Below are 23,572 nucleotides of genomic sequence, written 5' to 3'. Positions count from 1 at the left end.
TAGTTCTATGCTTTTTTTTTTTTTCTCTTTGCTTCAGATCCTACCTGGCTTTCAACAAATCTGGGAATTCTAACTTGCATTGAATGTTCAGGAATCCATAGAGAACTTGGTGTTCACTACTCCAGAATGCAGTCACTCACATTAGATGTGCTGGGAACATCTGAACTTTTGGTAAATGTTTTTATTAATTTATAAAATCGTAGGAAAATAGTGAGCGAGTTCCACTCCCTGTATATTTTTGTCATTTGAATTATATTATTTCAGGCTTTGAAGTTACCTCTTGAAAAATACAAGCAAGAAATGTTCCTTTCTCAAATTAAAGTTCACTGGAAAACATTGTATTACTGAAGAAACTGTTTGTCTGGTATTAGAATTTGTATTAATAAAAGAGTGATTGTTTTTGGTGCTTAACAGGGCTGTCTTTACAGTAAGTTCCTTTTAAAAAGAATACAACTATATGGCACTTAAATAGTGCCTTTCATGTGAGGAATTCAGGTACTTCTCCACTGTTTACCTCTTACCTTACATTGAATCTTTCAGCAGAGAATTTCAAAGTGTTTTTTAAATGTCAAGAAAATCCATTGAAGTTAACTTCAGTGGGCTTTGGATCAGGTACTTAATCATGAAGGCAACTCTTGAGGGAAAGGAAGGTATTGTCTCGGTTTTAGAGATGGGTAAACTGAGACCCATATAACTTGTTCAAGGTCAAACAGTCAGTCGCAGAACTAGGACTAAAACCCCCAAATCCTGATTTCCATTGATCTTGTTCTCTGACTACACAGAGCTTATGGCTAGTTACTGAACATATCTGTTTGAAACGTAGGTATTTATTTTTAACAGCTTGCCAAGAATATTGGGAATGCTGGTTTTAATGAGATTATGGAATTTTGTCTGCCAGCTGATGAGACAGTCAAACCTAATCCAAGCAGCGATATGTAAGTATAGATCCATTACTTGTTGAAAACAGAAAGTATTTAAATTGGCATCAGGAATGTCTTCTGTGCTGCTTACCGTGTTTTTGCACTCCATGTTGGGTGACTGTTGGTTCGATTTTCACCACAAATGTAAACCTCTTTCTGGTGCCTTAATGATCAGTAAAGTATACGTTCACCTCATTTCCCCCTACCTCTGATTCTGCAGTAGTGAAGGTTATGTGTTACTAAGTCCCTCCATTATACCTTACGAGTTATGGGACAAACTCACACTGACTGATGGGGATGTTGAAGTCACCAGGGCATGGCCAAGGAGACCAAGGATTGAAGCCCATGTTATCTCCTACACTGTTAAATACAAAAAGACACTAAAATGAAGAACAGCCTGCTGAGAAAAGAACAGGAGTACTTGTGGCACTTTAGAGACTAACAAATTTATTTGAGCATAAGCTTTCATGGGCTACAGCCCACTTCTTCGGATGCATAGAATGGAACATATATTGAGGATATATATATACACATACAGAGAGCATGAAAAGGTGGGAGTTGTCTTACCAACTCTGAGAGGCCAGTTTAGTAAGAGAAAAAATTTTGAAGTGATAATCAAGATAGCCTGGTACAGATAGTTTGATTCTCATATCAAACCATCTTGATTATCACTTCAAAAGTTTTTTCTCTTACTTAATTGGCCTCTCAGAGTTGGTAAGACAACTCCCACCTTTTCATGCTCTCTGTATGTGCATATATGTATCCTCAATATATGTTCCATTCTATGCATCCGAAGAAGTGGGCTGTAGTCCACGAAAGCTTATGCTCAAATAAATTTTAGTCTCTAAGGTGCCAGAAGTACTCCTGTTCTTTTTGCGGATACAGACTAACACAGCTGCTACTCTGAAGCCTGCTGAGAGTCACTGAGCACCTTCAGTACCCAATGACTTTAATGACTTTAACTGAAGGGCTCAGTACCTCGCAGAATCAGGGTCTGAAAGTCCCAGTTTCACCCCCTCCCTTTCCCTACTGCATGAACTGAGAGAGAAAAAAATTGTCCCAAGGTGAAGTGAGCTCCCTGAGAGTCAGAAGCTGCCCTAGCTCAGCAGTATGATATCAGGGAACACTAGCCATCTGGCTCTTCTCTGTTGCCCACCATTTTTTTTTAGTTTGGTGCTGTAAGGAAGGTGCAATTTAACAGAAAACAAATAAAAAACAAAGCTGTTTTTTCATATTAATGATTCATATCTATGAAAAGCATTTGCACTGTCATCTGTTTAAAGGATAGGAAATTAATCTGTGTGATACAGCTTATCTGCCCAACTAAATCTCTTGGGATATGTGCAAAATAACAGTCTGCAAAAATACCAGATAATCTTTTTAGGTGGGTGGCCCAGATAAAACAATCTGTTGAATTAAAAGCAACTTCTAACAAAACACTTCATATGAATCTGACTTTACATCTGAATTCTAATTTAAATTGTTACCCACCAACAGTTAAGAATGTGCATTCAACAGTTGTACTACAAATAACATTGTGAGGAACTCTCAAATAAATCTGAATGGCTAAGCACTGTGAAAGAAAGGGGAAGGGTTAAACAAAATGAAAATCTTAGAAGGACAAGAGAGGATTTTTGAAGCATACAAGCTTCCTGCTCCTTTGACAGCCTGATAGATAATGAAAAAATTAAAACCAGGAGAACAAGCTTTGAACAAAGCATACTTGCTCTGATTGCCATCGCTCTTTCGGTAATCTGTTACAGATCATACATTAAATAATTCTTAATAGCAGATTTTAAAAACAATTAACTTCAAACGTAATAATGTAAAACAATAGAGTAGAAGCATAGAAGTGTTTTAAATTTGATGCAGTTTTCATTTGTATTTGACTAAGTATTTGAATATCACATCCTCTGTTCTTTAGATGTCTTGTTAGGAGCTGGTAATGTTGTAATACTGACCTCTTCATTTAGATATTAAATTATACAATATATTCATAGACTAACTTAAAGTAGAAGAAAGAGTAGACAGTTTCCAAATGGTGAAGGAATAATTACCTTAATTTTCAGTGACTCCATCCTGTATATCTACTCTGAATTGTCTAATCTATCAATTTTGATACACCCATTAGTATACTATCTAAGGCCTAAATTGTGGCTTTGGCACAAGCTCTCTATGCATAGGGTAGTATATATCTGCACCACCTCAAGACCACAACAGGTAAGGAATTATACCTCTGAGAGATACAATTCCCTCAATTTGCCCAGGGTCCCAGATGGGCCACGCTGAGATTGCTCAGTTAGGGCAAAGTGCAAAGAATGGGGCAGACAATCACCAAAACTGGTTGTTATTTCTCATACTTTAGATTCACCAAGCCAGCAACAAAACAGCTTCCGCAATACCTTACTGGTTACCCGGAAGCCAAAAACACAATTCCCTTAAAGCAACCCAGCCTTGGGCTTCCTCATGGACAGCCAAGTCAAATATGATGAGGAATACTGAAATCTTGGTCATTATACAAATAGTTCTATCAGTCCCAAAGGATCAGACACATTACCCTCCAGGTTAATGAATGTTTCAGATCCTACACAATTCTTATCAACTAAACTAAAATTTATTAAAAAATGAGAGTGAGTATTGGTTAAAAGATCATTTTACATACAGACATGAATGGAGTTCTTAGGTCATTTTCATAGTAGAGATGGTGAGCTTTAGAATTGCAAAGAGTTATTTCAGAATTAGTGGACATTGGACTGTACCTATGGTCTATCAGGGTGATTCAGAATGGAACTGGAGATCTCAGTCTTTCGGCTCAAACTTCCCCTGATAAAGCTTAAGCAGATCTGACATGAAAGGATCAGGTCCCAAGAGTTTTTTATAGTTTTCTGACAAGCTCTGATAGTCTCTTGACAGCAAGAGTTCCTTGAGTGAAGAATAGTGTCTTTGAAGTAGAATTACCTCTTTCCTATGTATACACAGGTAACTAGTTGCATTCATCAGCATAAGATAAGTATCAATTAAGCAATTTATAGACAGGTTACTACAAACTTCAGAGAGAAATATAGACAATGACATTATTACATGCAAGTTCTTCTTCGAGTGCTTGTTCACGTCCATTCCACATTAGGGTGTATCTGCGCTGCGAGCACGAGCGTTGGAAACTTTTCCCTTAGTGGTACCTGTTGGGCTGGCAGGGCCTCCACCTGAGTGGTGCCACTGCGCCAGGAATATATACCCCCGCTGGCCCGACCCCCTCTAGTTCCTTCTTACCGTCTGTGGTTGCGTTGGAACAACCTCTTGCTTTCCTACGAGAAGCAATCCCTTAGTTTTAGAGTACTTAGCTGCTATCAGTTCACTAGCATTCTGTTGTGTGGATACTTAATAGATTAGGTGCTTGGAGGCTTCCAGCACCAGCCCCGGGCTGTGGGGGCGGGGTCCAGGCCCACGGGTTTAAGGCTTGCGCCACGTGCTGCAAGCTTATGCTGGTTATTGACCCCCACGGCTCCTGTCTACGTTGCTTGGGGAAAGCACACTAAAAAGAGAGGTGTAAGATTAGCAAGGCATTTAAGCCTAGAACAAAGAAAGAGAGAGACTTTCGCTTGAAGCAGTTCTTGATGGAGGCAGCGCTGCAGTCTCCTCAGTGCGGAGTGGCCCGGAGTTGTCAAGAGACCCAGTGCCGGGCAAGCACCGCAAGCCATCGGCCCCAGAGAAAAGTAGGCCCTGGCACCGCTCATCCTCCACAGTGCGGCCCAAGGCCAAGCCAAAAGAAGGGCGCGGATATTCCCCACAAAGGAGACCAGCGCCATCTAAGGGCCCGGGCACCGGAAAGAGTGGGATGGACATTGTGCTGGCACCGGTGGCACCGGCACCACAAGTCCTTCTGAGTCCAGTCCCAAGTGAACTCAGTGAGGACAACTGGCTCGAGGGAGTAATAGATCAGCCCTTCATGCCTGGCACCTTTGAGGTGGCAAAGGACCTCATCAGGTTGTCAGTGAGCCCCCTCCCGATTAGGGAGAAGCCTGCAGCACCCGGGCCCACGGTGCCGTCGAGGGGAAAGCCAGCAATGGTGCACCATTCAAGGTCACTGTCTCAGCATCACTCCTGGCGTTGGTCCCGGTCGAGTGTCGAGTCTGCGGACTCTCAGTTACCCCTGACACAGAGGGAAGCCTCGGTACCAGAGACGAGTCAGCGCACGGGGTTAGTGCAAGGGACCCGACGCTCTCTGGCACCCTCCAGAGACTGGCACCAAGAGAAGGTGAGCTGACCATCGCCAAAGGCATCCAGAAGTCCAGTCCAGGTCTTGGGAGCATCGACACCGGTCCAGGTCCCACGAGCAGCGGTACCGGTCCTGATCGGCGAGAAGCCGCTCATTGATCTCCCTCCAGCATAGGTTGAATGCATTGGTGTGGCCTTTGTGCTCGGCATCACCAGAGTCTGGCGCCGACTCGGGCCGATACAGTTACCCGCACTGGGCACCGGACAGCAGAGATCACCAGGATGGGTGGCAACCCCAGTGGGGTCCACTGGGACACTGGCTCTTCTGGACCCCCTGGGCCTACCACCAGCGGCCAGGGGCTCCCTCCAGGGCCAGCTACTCGGTGCACCAGTCCCGGTCCCCACACTGACGCCCCTCTGTGCGGGAAGCCACGGCATCCAGACTGCCTGCACCATCGCCGAGCGAGAAACCGGCACCGAGTCCGGTGCCTCCCCAGGGTCAGCTGTCCAGGCCTGAGCTGGATGCCCCTCCTTCGGGGGAGGGGGACCAAGGGAACTAGCAGGAGGAAGTGGAGCAGCTGCTGACCTCGTCATCCCTGGATGAAGCGGTGGCAGGCACAGCGATATCAGGACCTCCGCCAATAGACCACAGAGCCCACCAAGAGCTGCTGCGTAAGTTTGCTCATAACTTGGGGTTGCAGGCCAAGGAGACGGTTGAGCAGGAGGACCCCATGGTGGACATCCTGAGCCCATAGAGTCCAGCCAGAATAGCACTTCCGCTTATTAAGACCATACAGTCGAACTATAAGACTATATGGCAGACCCTGGCCTCCAGCGCTCCAACAGCCAAAGGTGTGGAATTCAAGTATTTCGCCCTGTCAAAGGGGTGCGACTTCTCGGTTTGCCACCCAAGCCCATGTTCCCTGGTAGTCTCGGAGGTAAACGAGAGAGAGCCCCATGGGCAGCAGGCCCCACCCCCTAAGGCCAAGGAAGCGAAGCGCCTGGACCTGTTTGGCAGGAAGGTGTATTCCTCAAGGGGCCTCCAGTTGAGGATTGCTAACCAACAGGCCATCCTCAACAGGCATAACTTCAGCTCCTGGGCGGCAGTGGGGAAGTTTAAAGACAGCCGCCCACAGGGTTCCCAACAGGAGTTTACGGTGCTGGTGGACGAAGGCAAGGCCGTAGTGAAGACCTCTCTCCAGGCCTCCTTGGACTCGGGGGACGCGGCGGCCAGGACAATCGCGTCTAGCATGGTCATGCAACGCTCGGCATGGCTGCAGGAGTCAGGTCTGTTACCTGAGGTCCAGAACTCATTCCAGGACCTCCCCTTTGAAGGATCTGGGCTCTTTTCGGACCAGATGGACGCAAAGCTGCATAGCCTCAAGGACTCGGGGGCCACACTGAAGTCGCTGGGTATGCACACCCAGGCGACCCAAAGAAAGCCCTTCAATCCGCAGCCGCCTCCTCAGCGTCGCTACTAACCTCCTCCTAGGCAGGAGCCCTACCACAGGCGAAATGGGGATAACAGCAGGCGGTGTAATGATGATAACAATAGCTCCAATAGGCCAGGCTGGAGCCAAGGCCAGCATAAGTCTCAGCCCGGCCCTAAACTAGGACAGCGTATCGAACCAATCGCCGGATCCATCCCCTTGCTTCCTGGATTGCCTGTCCCACTTCTCCTGTGCGTGGTCCAGTACTACGTCGGACCACTGGATGTTACGCACGGTGTAAAGTGGTTACAGGCTGCAGTTCTCCTCCCTGCCTATCCCCCACCCCTCTTCCCCGTCCCTCTTCAGGGACCCTTCTCATGAGCACCTCCTGGAAAAGGAGGTTTGCAAGCTCTTAGAGGCGGGAGTCAGTAGAGTTGGTACCGAAGAACTTAAGAGGGAAAGGGTTCTACTCCCTCTACTTCCTCATTCCCAAGGCCAAAGGAGCCTTTGACCCATTCTGGACCTGCGAGGGCTCAACAAGTTCCTGGTCAAGGCCCGGTTCCGCATGGTCTCTCTGGACACCATCATCCCTTCCCTGGATCCGGGGGACTGGTACGCTGCCCTCGACATGAAGGATGCGTACTTTCATATCACCATCTACTCAGCGCATTGCTGATTCCTGCGCCTCACTGTGAACCAAGAACATTACCAGTTCACAGTTCTCCTGTTTGGCCTAGCTGCAGCACCACAGGTGTTCTCAAAATGCATGGCGGTGGTGGCAGCCTTCTCACTGAGGCAGAGGGTTTGAGTTTACCCAGACCTCGACAACTGGAGGTTCGGTCCCACGTGCAAGTGGCCCTGAGACTATTCCGCACACTGGGGCTCCTGGTCAACACCCCCAAGTCCACCCTCATTCCAACGCAGATAGTGGAATTCACAGGGGCAGTCCTAGATGCAGTACAGGCAAAGGCGAGCCTCCCAGTATCACGATTCCTGGCCATCCAGCAAGCAGTGAACTCCCTGTGCCAGTTTCCCACTACAACGGCCAGATGCTGCCTGAGGCTGCTGGGCCACATGGCAGCATGCACACATGTGATCAAGCATGCCAGACTGAAACTCAGGATGCTGCAGGCTTGGCTCGCCCGTGTATACCACCCAGGCAGGGACCCCCCTGGACTTGGTAGTGACAGCCCTGAGGGACGTGTTAGACTCCCTGCAGTGGTGGCTGTCCCAGACCGTGGTTTGCGAAGACAGCCCCTTTGCTGCACAACAGCCAGACCTGACACTTGTGATGGACGCGTCAGACCTCAGATGGGGAGCTCACCTAGGAGACCTCAGGACTCAGGGCTTGTGGTTGCGGTCGCTCCATATCAGTGTGAAGGAACTCAGGGCAGTTTGTGTAGCCTGCCAGACTTTTCACACTACTTTGAGTGGTTACAGTGTGACAATTCTGACAGACAAGACGACCGCCATGTTTTACATAAACAAGCAGGGCGGAGCCCGTTCCTCGCCGCTCTGCCACGAGGCGCTCCTCCTCCGGAACTTTTGCAGAGCCCATGCCATTCGCCTCAAGGTGTCACATCTCCTGGGGGTGTGGAACAAACTGGCGGACCACCTCAGCAGGTCGTACCGCATGCACGAGTGGACGCGCAGAGCGGATGTCATGTATTTGCTCTTCCGCAAGTGGGGGGTTTCCCCAGGTAGACCTGTTTGCTGCTGGGGCAACACCCAGTGCCCGCAATTCTTCTCATTCCAGGGCCGCAGCCCGGGCTCAATAGCAGACATGTTCGCAATCCCCGCTTTCTCTGGTGCACAAGGTCCTGCTCAAGGTGCGCAGGGACGGGGTTGGGGGAGGCGGTTATCCTCATCGCCCCAGCCTGGCCCTGCCAGCACTGGTCCACCACACTCCTGGAGCTGTCGGTGGAAGCCCCGGTAGCCCTGCCCCTACACCGGGATCTCATCACGCAGGACGGAGGGCGGTTCCTCCACCCCGACCTGCAATCACTGCATCTGACGGCACGGAAGCTCTGTGACTGAATGCTTTGGAGGGCCATTGCTTCCTCCCTGTGCAGCAGGTTCTGCTTGGTAGTAGGAAGCCCTCTACCAGGGTGACTTACCTGGCCAAGTGGAAGAGGTTCTCATGCTGGTGTGGGCCCCAACAGGTTCAGCCATGCCAGGCTCTGGTGCCTACCATTCTAGAGTACCTACTGCACCTCAAGCAGCAGGGGCTGGCCCTGTCCTCGATCAGGGTATATCTGGCGGCCATCTCCACCTTCCACCCGGGGTTTTCACGGGGCTTGGTGTTCTCCCACCCAATGGTGGAGCGGTTCCTTAAAGGACTGGAGAGGGTGTTCCCTTACTCACGCCCCCGAGTCCCTCCATGGAATCTCAACTTTGTCCTTTCTAAGCTCATGGGGCCCCCGTTTGAGCCACATGCCACCTGCTCCCTCCTCCAGCTTTCCTGGAAGGTGGCATACCTGGTGGCCATTACCTTGGCCAGAAGGGTATCTGAGCTGAGAGCACTCACTTCGGAGCCGCCGTATACAGTATTTCATAAAGATAAGGGGCAGCTCTGCCCACACCCCAAGTTCCTCCCAAAGGTGGTCTCACAATTCCATCTGGGCCAGGACATTTGTCTGCTGGTGTTTTTTCCCAAACCCTGTGCGGACGTGAGTCACCGCAGTCTGCACTCCCTGGGTGTCCATTGGGCGTTGGTGTTCTACTTGGAGCGCACCAAACCCTTTCGTAAATCCACGCAGCGGATCTCCTCCTGAACTACAGACTGCATTCGGGCATGTTATGACCTCGCAGGTGTTCCGGCCCCGGTGGTCGTGTCCCATTCGACCAGGGCGCAAGCAGCTTCAGCGGCTTTTCTGGCACAGGTCCTGGTCCAGGAGATCTGCAGAGCAGCCACCTGGTTGTCAGCGCATACCTTTACGACCCACTACGCAGTTGACCAGCAGGCCTGAGAGGATGCGGTGGTTGGCAGAGCGGTCCTCCGATCAATTGCTCTGTGACTCCTACCATCCTCCGAAGCTAAGCTTGTGATTCACCTAATGTGGAATGGACATGAACAAGCACTCGAAGAAGAAAAAATGGTTACCTACCTTTTCGTAACTGTTGTTCTTCAAGATGTGTTGTTCATGTCCATTCCACCACCCGCCCTCCTACCCCTCTGTCGGAGTCGCCAGCAAGAAGGAACTGGAGGTGGTGGGGCCAGTGGGGGTATATATGCACGGTGCAGTGGCGCCGCTCAGGCAGGGGCCCCGACGGGAGCCGCTAAGGGAAAAGTTTCCGACGCTCGTGCATGCGGCATGCATACACCCTAATGTGGAATGGACATGAACAACACAGCTTGAAGAACAACAGTTACAAAAAGGTAGGTAACCATTTTTTTCATCTACATGTTAATATTCCCTTTTGATCTCTGACTTAATAGATATAGAAACAGAAAGGAACCATCTGTTTACATGGTTAACATCTAACAGGGAATATATATGAAAACACATAGAATTAGTATTACCTCTAATTCTCTAACAGTACAGGTTTGCATTTCAACACATTAGTCTCTCTAACATGAAATGGCTCTAATTACCATATACATATCCTTTAATAAGTCTCTAAAGGTTGAATCTGGGTCAATTAGCCAGCTAGCTGTGTAACACTTTCTGGCCTGTGTCACAGATACAATTCACTCCCTTCTCCTACCTTTCTCTGGTGGGGAGAGGGGGTAGTAATTTGGGCACATAGCAGCAACAACATGCTCTAACTCATGTGTTCTATTAGTTATTATGATTTGAATTACTGTAACACAGGGGTAGGCAACCTATGGCACGCGTGCTGAAGGCAGCACACGAACTGATTTTCAGTGGTACTCACACTGCCCGGGTCCTGGCCACCAGTCTGGGGGGCTCTGCATTTTAATTTAATTTTAAATGAAGCTTCTTAAACGTTTTGAAAACATTATTTACTTTACATACAATAATAGTTTAGTTATATATTATAGGCTTATAGAGAGAGACCTTCTAAAAAACATTAAAATGTATTACCGGCACACAAAACCTTAAATTAGAGTGAATAAATGAAGACTCGGCACACCACTTCTGAAAGGTTGCCGACCCCTGCTGTAACACCTAGAAGCTCTAAGTATGACCCAACTCTGTTGTGCTAAGCTCTATACAAACATAGAACAAAAAGATGATCCCTGCCCCAAGGAGCTTACAATCTAAGTATAAGACAAGAAGTGACAGATAGGGAAGTACAGGTAACCAGTGTGACAATATTGGTCAGCATGCATACCAACAGCTCCAAGGCTCCACCCATTCCCTGCCTTTATGTTCTGGTTATGGGAAGTAGTGGGCATACAGAACCTGCTTACTGTTATGAATCTGGATCCAAGGTCTGGATAGTATGTGCAGGGGTGTAAGGAAGGTTTCTTGTCCCCCCGCACAAGCAACTAGTATAAACAACAAGCTATCTCAGTGCATGTTACATAGGGGTAGTGTCAGCATATGAAGCTTTGAGATGACTCTCAAGCATAAATCTGGTATAATCATGAGCGCAATTTCACATCAGGGTTTTAGAAGAGACAAAATTGTTGCCAAATGTCTCAGTGTTTTTCTATATCACTGAGGATATTGGATGTTCAGTTCATCATAACTTTAATACAGTAGAACCTCAGAGTTATGGACACCTCAGGAATGGAGGTTGTCCGTAACTCTGAAATTTTCATAACTCTGAACAAAGCTCAGTTCAGACTCCAGCAGCTGACACTCCAGGTCAGGCTCCAGCAGTAGCTGAGTGTCCTACTCAGCGCTGGCATGAGCTTGCAAGCTTGTCCCCCTCTAGGCGGTGTGTGTGCGCGTGCATGTGTCTGTGTGTGAGAAAATAGTGTGTCCCCCTCCTGGGGGTAAAAACACATCCCCCTCCCGTCTCCTGCTCTGCTGACTCCGGCTGCCTTGGGCTGGCAGACCCAGTGTCTTCACCCCCTAGCTAGCTGTAAGGGGCTGCCCTGTGCGTGGGGGTGAGGTGGGGACAGGCAGCCCAGATGTGTTTATCTTTAAAATGCAATACAGGCACAGTACAATATTTGCTGGGGGGGGGGGGAAAGTGTTTGCTGCTACCTGATTGGTTACTTCCGGTTTCACATGGTCCGGTTGACCGGTCAGTCTGGTGTTCATATCTTTGAGGTTCTACTATAGTTGTTTTTTACACTGGATGAATAAAACAAACTGCATGTCATACATACGTATGTGAGAGTAGGGGACTATCAAAATTAATGTGAAACAACCCTTCCCCAGATTAGAGATTGTTTAAAATATTTTTGCCTGCTTATGTATGTGTGTCTGTAGAGATACTGTTAAAAGTTTTAAAAGTAAATTATATTCAATTTCAGGAATGCAAGAAAAGATTATATTACTGCCAAGTATATTGAGAGAAAATATGCACGGAAGAAACATGTTGACAATGCAGCTAAACTGCATAGCCTCTGTGAAGCAGTCAAAGCAAGAGACATTTTTGGATTGGTTCAAGTATATACTGATGGTGTGGATCTGACTGAAAAAATTCCACTAGCCAATGGACATGTAAGAGTGGCAAATTTTCCTATCCAGCATTTTAATAAGAGATGCAGCATGTTTTTATTAACGAAAGTGACAACTAATAATTTTTGAGTAACTCATATAAGTCCTTGCTATTATAACATGTTTTGTAATAGCAAAAGAATAGAGTAAATGAATTAAACCCCAAAAGTAAAATCACTCTAATTTATTTTCATGATTTAAAATGCACTATTAAAAACAACTCAAGTCTGTTTTCTGTTTTGTTTAAACCAGTTTTATTTGTCTTTGGGGAGGGAGGGGAGAAAGTTTCTACACAAGAATGTCTTTCAACACAGCATATGGAAGGATATTGAAAATTTAACATTTGGATTCATCTGATTGACGTGCTAGTAGAGTTTCATTCATTATTAGAATTGAAAATCAGTTTCTCTGGGAATATTTGGTCTTCCACATTTGTTGTTCTTGTAATCTGCTTAGGAAGAGATCTAATAATTGGACTGTTCAGAAAGTAGCCTGTAGTGCTAATGTTGCTTACTAATTGACTGAAAAGCCACATTGAAGAACATGAACATAAAAAAAAAAAACCTCTCTTTTTGGGCTTGATAACTTCAAGCTTTCTCAAAACACATTTGTAATTCTGTTTATATGTTTATATATAAATCAGAGCTTTCCAGTTTGATAAGAAGAAATGGATAACTAGATTTCAGGCTCAAAAATAGATTCCTTTATTGTTACTAGGAAGAATTCTCCAAGTGTTTTATACAGCTGTGAGGGACTTCAGTTTGTTTGTATTTTTAGTTTTGTTTTAATTTAGTTTTAAATTTGAACAGTCAGCTGGACAGCCTTTCTGGATATTGAACTCTGCAAGCATCCCCCTTTCTAAAAGCCCATATCTAGAATTAATTCACCCTTTAGGACTCAATTCAGCAAAGCATTTATGCACATGCTTAAGTCCCAGTATCTTCAATGAGACTTTTAAGTGCCTTGCTGAAGAGGGGGTGGATGAACTGGGGCCATAGCTTTTAAAACTACAGCTGGATTTTCCCACAGCAGGTCTGCATTCCTGTAAATACATTAACTCTTCTAGGTTTTATGGAGTTGGCAGCTTGGTGTAGTGTTAACTAAGCCTGGTTATAGAGTTAAAAGAATTGCATACACAGTGATATAAAGGCCAGAAGTGGTAAATGCCGCCTTTTGCCATTTTCACTTGATTTTAGATTCTTATAATAGATTTAATTTGAATGTCAGAATGTAACATTAGATAATCTAGTCCGACCCTCTGTATATTACAGGGCATTAAATGTCACTCAGATAACTCTTTTTATTAAGCTCAGTTGGACTAAAGCATTTCAGTCTTCAGGAGACTAAACTGTTATGTGCCACGGCCTGAGAACAGGAGAGACCAAGATGCCACTAATGCCCGAGGTTCTTGCAATGTCAGAGAATTGATTTGGTGGGGTGTGCCCAGATGATCCTAGCAAATGATCTAGGCTGTCTAGGAAGACAAAAAACCTCCCAAGGTCCTTGCCAATGTGACCTTTGGGAAAATTCCTTCCTGGCCCCAAATTTGGCAGGCAGTTTAACACTGAGCATGTGAGCAAGACGCGTCAGCCAGACATGTAAGAAAAAAGATTCTCTGTACTATGGAGTGCTTGTAAAGTTTGCTGTAGAAAAGAGCATTCATAAGCAAGACCAGGAGTTGGAGACAGTGGTCCAGATTTCCAACTCACTGATCCCAGGATAAACCATTCTGTTGATGCTTATGAAGTTACATCAGTGTAAAACTGGGGTGGAAGGAGAATCAAGCCCAATATTTTCTGACATATTCTAAACTCTAAAGGTCTGGAGAAGAGTATTACATTCAGACTTGTAGGGAAAATGTGATTTTTATTTATTTATTTTTTTTTTAATTTTTTTTTTTTTTATGAGGCAGGCAGAAATCAATATCGAGGGTAGCACTGTTACAGTGTAAAATTTGTGCAATGTATAATGTGAGATGTTTTCCCTAAAGATTCTTGTGAGCTGATAGTCAAAAGAAACACATTTGTGTTTTTTAAATTTAGGAGCAAGACGAAACAGCACTTCACCTTGCAGTTAGATCAGTTGATCGAACTTCACTTCACATAGTTGACTTTTTAGTGCAGAATAGGTAAGTGTATAATTAATTATTAAAACGCAACTGTTTGAGCTATATGAAATAGTACTTCACGTAGAGTTACAGTGGGGGCGAATTTGATTCATAAACTTTAATTCTGTCTTTTGAAAATCTAGTTGCTCAAGTGTTTGTGGGAAGATAACTTTATTAGCATGTGGCTAGGAAATTAATTTGAAACAACTTTTTTCCCCAACAGCGGCAACCTTGACAAGCAAACATATAAGGGTAGCACAGCTTTGCATTACTGCTGTTTGACTGACAACGTTGAGTGCCTCAAACTGCTGCTGAGAGGGAAGGCTTCTATTGAAATAGGTAAAAGGATAATGTGTACTCCGTTTCAATATTTGCTACTCTTGCAAATGGTCTCTGAGAAAAGTGTAGCAATGATAAATGAAGATTAGCAATGCGTCTGCATTTCCCCCTTCTATTGTGTAACATGTTCCACTGTATAATATCTCAATTCTTTTAGAAATGATTAAAATATTGATTTTTTTTTTAAATTCAAGTTTAAACAAAGCAGAGTGGATTGATTAAAATTAGCGATTTAAATCATCAGGTGGAAAGCCTTGAGTTAGATCATCGATTTTAATCAACGTTTCCATTTCTATTTCCATTATCTAAAGGAAGATGCAGTCTCACTGGTTGATATAACTGTTAAAACATGTTGTTTTGCAACTAAATAGAGCCTTTACTCTAATTTTGGTACACCCTTTTGCCTCCTAGGATGGTACACTATAACTATATATATTTATTTAAGCAATTGTATAGCAATAACACTTTGAGGTTCAACCCAGACCTGTGAGAGGTTGTGTTGCCACCTGCCCTGTAATCCTGGGTGCCTGAAATGCTCTGCTGTGGCTCACAGCCCAGACACCAGCATCCAGCTGACAAGCATGTAGTTCCCTGAGTGTCTGTGTCCTTAGCAGGCTTGGTTCAGTGGTCTAATACCAGCAGCCTTTCTAAAACACAGCAGCTCCACCCTGGTCTCCACCAGCTTTGGTAATTGCAGGGTGACCGCAACGCACCGCCAGTCCCAAATTTCCCCAAAACCATCTGCCATGAAGTGTCCAGCCCTCTCCTGGAACACTGAGGGGAGTAATAAGGTTTGTTGCTCCTTTAAAGAGACAAAAGTACAGCATATTACTTTAATTTCAACAATTATTTCAATTCAAACACAGCACTGAATTGGATTATAGTAAAAATAAAACAAGTGTATTAATAGAAGGACAATAGGTTAAGTGATACCAAGTAGAAAGGATTGGACAGATTACAAACAAACAAAAGTAAAAATACATTTTCTAATGGCTAAAACCTAACTTAACACGATATATACTATGCCCAATGTAGTTTTCTTATCATTCTTTGTCTGGCGTGCCTGACCAGACCCAGTGGCCAGGCCTCAACACAGAGCACAAAATGTTTGGTTCCTTTGTCATCTTAGATGTAGGATAAAGATGGAGTCTCTCTCTGTCCCTTATATTCCCAAAGGCATTTTCTTTGTCCTACAAGTTAGGAAGGCCTCCTGGGGATTTGGTCTCCTGTATCTTTCTGAGATGCAGGAGCCATGTTAATTCTCTGAGTTCAGTCTCAGGATAACCCTCACTGGTTTAGCTTAAAAGGTAAACAAAACTATCATGTAAATGCACCTTCCTTTTCTCTGCCTGGTGACCAGGCTGGCCAGCCAAGCAAATACACATTCCATTGTCTAGGGCAGACTGGGCTTATGCACTGATTGTCAAACACATTTTAAGAACATAATTCTAGCACATATCCATAACTCTTTGAACACACCCCATATATACATCATGCAAGTATATTAATGACCAGTGAGTTATTAGTTTTCCAATGATGTAGTACATGCCGCCTTTTAGATACAGATTATAAGAGTGTGTTGAGTATGTCAGGCCTGACAAGAGCTGCTGACACAGAGTAGTGAACCATCACTGGGCCTCTGTGTCATAATAGCTTAATATTTCAGATTCTTATTAATTGTACTTTTTTAGTATGTTAGATAATGGCGAATGAAATATCGCTTATTTACTAGATTAACTTGTTGCTCGTGATTTGTGTCAAACTGCATTAGGATGGTAACTGGAATTTAATTAAACACACACAAAAGCATATAAAATGTATTTGTATTAAAAAAACCTTAAGAGTTTTGTATACATAAACTTCCTGTATCAAACCATGTTTCACATTTCTAACTAAATTATAATAAATGTAGGCCTTAACATATTTTGTATTAAATGCAGATTTCATTTTAAACAAGTTTACATTAAATTTATTATAATTTAAATACCAGAATTAAAAAATCCAATCTGAATTTAAAAATCCAATTTTTAATTAAAAAAAAAAGTATCCTCCCTGAAACAAAGGGCATAAACTAGTGTTTTTAATCAATTTTTGAAACCACACCATATAGCTAAAAATACCTCTGTTTAACTGGCCTGTAAGCAGGCTACATAGTGGGATTTCTGGGAGCAGTAATAACTTAATGTGCTTCTTATATTAAGTTATCACAATGAGCAGCAGCCAGCTAGATGCTGCTGTGGGGAACTTAACATGAGGGAAGACGATCAGTTTTAGAATAACTTAGTTTGGCTCATTTATTCAGCTTAGTTCAGTTCATTTCTTGTGAAAAAAATCTAATATCATTCTGGGATCAATTAACAGCCACAAGATATAGGAGCTTATTTTCCTACTCTGTTTGGCACTGGTGAGGCCTCAGCTGGAGACTGTGTCTAGTTCTGGGTGCCACACTTTAAGAAAGATGTGGACAAACTGGAGTGAGTTCAGAGGAGAGCAATAAAAGGTTTAGAAAATCTGACCTAATGAGGAAAGGTTAAAAACACTGGGAAATGGTTAGCCTTGAGGAAAGAAGACTGAGGGGGAGACCTGATAATACTCTTCAAATATGTTAAGTGCAATTATAAAGATGACAGAGATCAATTGCTGTCCATTTCATTGAAGGTAGGACAAGCCGTAATGGTCTTAATATGCATCAAGGAAGAGTTAGGTTAGATACTAGGAAAATCTTTCTAATTATAAAGATGGTTAAATACAGTACTGGAATAGGCTTCCAGGGAGGTTGTGGAGTCCCCATCATTGGAGGTTTTTAAGACTAGGTTAGACAAACATCTGCCAGAGATGTTCTGGATATACTTGGTCCTGCCTCGAGGTCCCTTCCCGCCCTATATTTCTGTGATTCTGTGATTACATAAGTATAGGTTTACCTCATGTTTAATAATGTGCTCATGTCACCTATTACACATAGCAGTGTGACTTTCTCTTCTCACTGAATTGTAGCCAATGAAGCTGGAGAGACACCGCTTGATATAGCTAAACGTTTAAAACATACACACTGTGAAGAGTTGGTAAGTTTTGCATCTTCCAATATGATTTTGTTTTTATAAATAGAATTATTTCTGAACATTTAGTAGTTCATAGTGGGTATTCAGTGAGTATTTGCAGCACACAGATACCATCAGCATCTGTTCAGTGGCCTATAAGAAACGAACTGATGAAATCAGTCCAGTACCTCTTTGATAGGTGTCCACATATCAAAAACTGCCATAATAGTTAACTTATTTGTTTGGGAGTCTCAACAGAGAAGCCAATAATTGAAGCAAACAAGGCCTGAGTTACCCTCTCACTCCATAGCATTGTTGGGTAGTGGAAGGCCAAGCTGCATCTGGTTTATTTGCTCTGTGGATAACCAGATTTCAGTCTTCAAGCTTGCCTGTCCAATAACTTTCTGAAGCACTAAACTCTGTTTTAAAAGACATAATCTTTGCACTTTAAAAGAAAAAAATATACTGATTTTTACATCTGTTCAAGGAAGTTCTATTTTAACTGTTCAGAACTACTGCACATGGCATTGTCACTAACAGACTACTGTATTTCCTTAGCTTACCCAAGCATTATCGGGAAGATTTAATTCTCATGTTCATGTAGAATATGAATGGCGGTTACTCCATGAAGATCTGGATGAAAGTGATGATGATGTGGATGAAAAGTTGCAGGTTTGTGCCTGACACTGTACATTTAACTTTACAAACGTGTCTTTTAAAAATATTTGTATGCTTTAGATAAAATGTTACATTGTTTTTACAGGTAAAGGTGTGGAATAATGCAAATGAAATTCCATAATGAAAATCGGTGGTTTTGTTTCCAAATGATTTCTTGAATTATAGTTTCTGCCTTTTTCTGTTGGTTTGATTTACAAAACAATTTAGTTTGTCATGATCAGATGGTGCCTTTGTGATGAAAAGGAGGGAAATTGAGGCATGTGGTGACTCCCCCTCTTCCCAAAGCTGGCATTTTCATGATAGTCAGCTAGTGCAGAACACAATACAGTTTGTTTCAGTAAATCAAGAGTTTTTGTATTTATGGGACGCATAGCAGAAGCTAACATCAAAGATAGGAAAGGTGCCTTCAAAAGATAGTGATTCATTATAGAATCTTCACATACGTATAAAATGTCTGAGCTCAATGGCTCTGGTTTTGCAAAGAGTTATGCATGGGCTTCACTTCAGTGCGATTAATGCTGTGCATTAAGATAAGCATGTCCATTGTTTTTTGCAGGATTGGGGCCTTAGCTCTGAATCTTCTCTGTAAAATGCATATTTTCCTTTCCATATTCTGAGCTGGTTGTATTGATGATTTTAGTGTAAAAATTTTCAGAAGTATCTGAGTGACTAAGTCTCATTTCAAAATGGAACTTAGGGCCAAAATGTTAAGGGTATTTAGATGCCTAAAAATGCAGATTGTTGCCTGATGAGATTTTTCAAAAGTGACTAGGGTCTATACACCCATTGATTTCAGAAGCATGTAGGTGCCTAGCATCCATTGATTTCAATGGGAGTTAAGCACCCATGTGCTATTGAAAATTCCTCTAGGTTCTGATCTGCATCTTTAGATGCCTAAATGCCTTTTCATATCTGACCCTTAGGAGTTACTGGGACTGAAGCTTGTAAAGTATCTGTCACATTAGACAATGAGACTTAGGCTCCCAAGCCACTTACAGTAACATTTTCAAAAGTGCCGTAGTCACTTATATGGGTAGTCCAGATGGCAGCCCATGAGCTGGATTCAGCCTTGTGGGATTATTCAGTCTAGCCCCCAAATGTGTCCAGTAGCAGCTGCCTAGAATGTGTGGCAGATCTAGAACATTGCAGTGAAATGCTGCATGTGCCTGAGACCTACTCTACAAAATAGTGTCCTCCATGCGGCACGGCCTTGTATGCCCCATAAGTGTGAGGTCATGATGCATGGAGGATGCCATTTTGTAGAATGGGTCTCGGGCACATGCAAGCATGTCACTGCAAGAGTGGGAATGTACCGATTGAAGATCAGTGCCATCTCTTGCAATCAGTGTGGTGTGGAGTAGTCTTTATTAACAGGAACAACCCTAACCAGCCCTGGACTCTGCTCTCCCTCCAATCCCCATACTTAAAGCCCCGTGTCCTGTGTATCTGACAGCACTATGTGGTGGACTGCTTGGTTTCTCTCTCTCTAATGCAGCTGCCATATTCTTGAATTTCTTCCTTCCCAGTGGACACAAATTAAACTGCTGAATGAACTACATGACCAGACTAATCCTGATCTGTCCTGAGTAATTCCCAGCTCTCTCATTGAGCACAAGTTTGTCCAGTCTGAGAGGTCATGTGCGAGGTGAAATGGGAGAGAGAATAGGAGTGTGTGTGTGTGTGTGTGTACACGTAACCTTGAAAGGACAGACTGGGCCTTCTCTGCCAAGGGCTGGTACAAGACTCACAGGCTACGAGGAGTTTTTGCTTCTGTCTGAGCTATGGCTAGATTCAGGTGCCCATGGCCATAGAAGACCAGCGCACACATCTTGAGTCAGGAGTGGGAGGGGTGTGCGAACTATTTGAAAGATCTCTGGTGGCACCCTGCCTTAATGTGTTTTTTCTGAGATGTAGCAAAGACAAAGGACCATTTCTCTTTGGTCGACAACCAAAGCATATCTGCCTGTTGTGTTTGTTGTGCTGTGTGGTCCATTAATTTTAAACACAGCACATTAAAAAGTGGTGCAAAGTGCAAGGGAACAAGTAAATGCAATTGCTGCATTAGGAAAAGAAAAGTCAATGTGGAGAATAGAGCATTTGACACTAAGTGGATTTAAACAAGATGATTTGTTCATTGGAAGTAATGGACAACCACAGAGTCTTGTGTAGTTGGTAGTGATAGTTGTGTGGAAGGAGTATATCACCCAACATTACAGCATGCTATGTAAGACCAAATGCGAGAGGTACACTGAAGAGTCTTGTATCACTCATGTTAAGGACTTGGAAAAAACAAACAAACTTCAAAGCAGAGACACATACTGATGAAATCTTCATCTGCATGACCCGCAAGTCTGACTACATCTTATGAGGTCTTCCTGGAGCTAATGCAGGGTTTCTCAAACAAGGGTTGCCGCTTGTGTAGGGAAAGCCCCTGGCGGGCTGGTGTGTTTACCTGCCCTGTCCGCAGCTCCGGCCGATCGCGGCTCCCACTGGCCGCGGATCGCTGCTCCAAGCCAATGGGAGCTGTTGGAAGCAGCGGCCAGTAAGTCCCCCGTGGCCCGGAGCAGTGATCCATGGCCAGTGGGAGCCACGATTGGCTGGACCTGCAGACGGGGCAGGTAAACACACCGGCCCGGCCCGCCGGGGGCTTTCCCTACACAAGTGGTGACCCCTGTTTGAGAAACCCTGAGCTAGTGAGATGTAAAAAGCCTTTTAGGGATGGTCATGTGGTAAAAAAAGGTGTGCAATCCAGATGGCTCATGCATCTGAGGATGGAAAAATGGAAAAGGATTTTGAGTGTCACTGTCTCACCAAACTGTAGCAAGGAGGGTAAATGACATGAACAATAATATGTCCTCAAAACTCAAGACAGCTGCTGAAAAATGTACGTACTTAGCTCTAGATGAGAGCATTGATACCAGTGACCTCAGCCCACTATTAATTTTAATCTGAACTATTGATGAGGATTTCTCTGTGCTTGAGAAGATACTGGAATTAGTTTGACTCACGTGTAGTACAAAGCAGGTGGAGATTTACAAGGTACTTGCTTCTGCTGTGAGAAAATATGGCAGTTTCCAAGTGTGCTTGTGCATAGTCACAGATGGTGCCAAAGCAATGACCAGCAGTAAAGGTGGATTAGTAGGTTTGCTGAGACAAAATGGAGTTGAATGTCTTACTCTCCACTGCATCATACACCACGAGGCACTTTGTGGGAAATCTGTTAAAATTAGACTTTGTGTTGAAGTTGTGTTCAATGTTTGGAAGCACATACATTTGCAAAAGCACATTCTCAGCAATGAAACATCAAGTCAAAACTTTGCAATAAGCCGGAGAGCGACATCCTCTGCTGCTGTCTCTGACTTGCAGCAATGAATATTGATGTTGAATTGAGATATTCATGCAAGAAAAACGTTTTCCTCAGTGTTTTCACTAAGAGTGAGCTATTCTCTGACGTGTATTTAATTTTATTACTACTTAACACCATTCATGTCTCAATGACTAAATCTGAAACCTAAAGAAATGATCTGATTCTAGAAACTGGAATTATATTTCTGTATTTGTCCCATGCAGTTGGCCCAAAATTAGCATCCAGCCCACAGCATTGAAGAGTGTGGCCCACCCTCATTTTATTTAAAAAAAAATTGAGAAGCATTAAAGGTGATCTGCAAAGGATTTTTTTAAAATGGGTTATGCCCTCTTTTGCTTCTTTATGATGTATAAAGAAGGCCTGAAAGGCTTTTAAGTTAAGTATCTTTTTAAAGTCTCTCCCTCCTCTCCGCCCCCCCAGCTATGTTTTACCTTAGAAGTTTGACTAGAAATCCTGCCCCCTCCTGGTAGCTAAACTTTCATTAGTTCAGCTCTTTCAATATCACCATTTCATTAGTTTTCCAGTCATTATATAGTCTTCCAGCTTAAATAGGACCTATATTTCCAAAATTAAAAATAAATTAAAAAAAAACCCTAAACCAAAACTTTTCACACCCATTTATACATCATAAAGAAAGGGAAAAGGGTATAAGCCTATTGTTTTCCTTTGCTTGTCACCTTTAAGGAATGTCTCAGCAATCAAATTGTTGGATTAGCTAAATGGTCCTTGCTGTCATTCTGAAATAAATGTCTCCTTCACTGGAATATCACTTCTGTTGGGAATACTGTCTGTGCAGAATTCTTATTCTTGGGTCTTATCTCCTTAGTGCAGGAGAGATGAAACTTTTCTAGTGCTTCTGATTTTTTTGACCTTTGACAACAACATTACTGGCATAAAGCATGAACCAGGTCCCCTACTGACTGTTGTGTGCCAGCCCCTGCAAAGTATAAATGCTACTTCCTTCCCTTCAGTTTCTGCTTGACTGTCTTCAGTGATGGAGTTCTTTGCAAAAGATTGGGGTTCATAGGCCATTTGCTGCAACTCTTCATTGGATCCTGATAAGATTTTGTCCTTATTATGTAGCATTAGCTATAATAGCCATATTGCTGTGTAGACTATCCTTTTCCTGCTATAAACCTTTCTTCCAGCCAGCTCCATTATGTTGTTAAACACTTTAGATCTTCTTGTCTGTTGTATCCATGCATTTTGGTTATGCTCTGTACCTTGTTTTTGTTTTGTTCTGCTTTCCTGCTGTGCTCAGCACCTTTTTCAGTTCTCTGACATCTGTACTTTGTTTTGGTCAGCTTCTCAGATTCATCTCTTTAAAGAAGTAATTTGCTCCTCAGCAGTGAGGCTAAAGTAATAAAACTGGTACTTCACTAGGCTTATACTACAGGGACTTCTGAAAGAAAATTAAGGACTATTAGTCTGTGGTTATCATTTGTGAGTTACATTGAATTCACTGTTGATTGTTGGTGCGTTTGAGTTTGCCTCAGGTCACATTAGAGTTCTGTTTATAAATGTCAGCTGTCAGATGGAGGGCTTTTGTCTGTGTCTTTTTTTCCCTGGCCCCTCTTTTTATTCGTAAAGACGTTTTAAAAGTTTTTGTAATTTTTTGTTAGGATAGGTCACTTCTGAAATTTAGGCTTTTCATAGAGTCATTGGACTGGAAGGGACCTCGAGAGGTCATCTAGTCCAGTCCCCTGCACTCTTGGCAGGACTAAGTATTATCTAGACAATTCCTGACAGGTGTTTGTCTAACCTGCTCTTAAAAATCTCCAATGATGGAGATTCCACAACCTCCCTAGGCAATTTATTCCAATGCTTAACCACCCTGACAATTAGGAAATTTTTCTTAATGTCCAACCTAAACCTTCCTTGCTGCAATTGAAGCCC

The 23,572-nt window shown here is 43.6% G+C and overlaps 1 protein-coding gene across 4 annotated transcripts in view; it reads left to right on the top strand.

Moving 5' to 3' along the window:
- ASAP2 (ArfGAP with SH3 domain, ankyrin repeat and PH domain 2) overlaps positions 1-23,572 on the top strand; it is a 169,328-nt gene that overhangs the window by 106,571 nt on the left and 39,185 nt on the right. For all 4 annotated transcript variants that reach the window (XM_045011502.1, XM_045011499.1, XM_045011500.1 and 1 more), the window contains exons 15-21: positions 38-171; positions 841-935; positions 11,961-12,150; positions 14,190-14,275; positions 14,478-14,593; positions 17,588-17,655; positions 18,190-18,303. In XM_045011502.1, the coding sequence (XP_044867437.1) occupies positions 38-171; positions 841-935; positions 11,961-12,150; positions 14,190-14,275; positions 14,478-14,593; positions 17,588-17,655; positions 18,190-18,303 (803 nt within the window). The remainder of the gene's footprint in view (positions 1-37; positions 172-840; positions 936-11,960; positions 12,151-14,189; positions 14,276-14,477; positions 14,594-17,587; positions 17,656-18,189; positions 18,304-23,572) is intronic.

Source organism: Mauremys mutica, chromosome 3 (genome assembly GCF_020497125.1).
Source record: "Mauremys mutica isolate MM-2020 ecotype Southern chromosome 3, ASM2049712v1, whole genome shotgun sequence".
NCBI lineage: Eukaryota > Metazoa > Chordata > Testudines > Geoemydidae > Mauremys > Mauremys mutica.
Note: the sequence above shows the minus strand (reverse complement) of the source record. Positions and strands in the feature narration are given on the sequence as shown.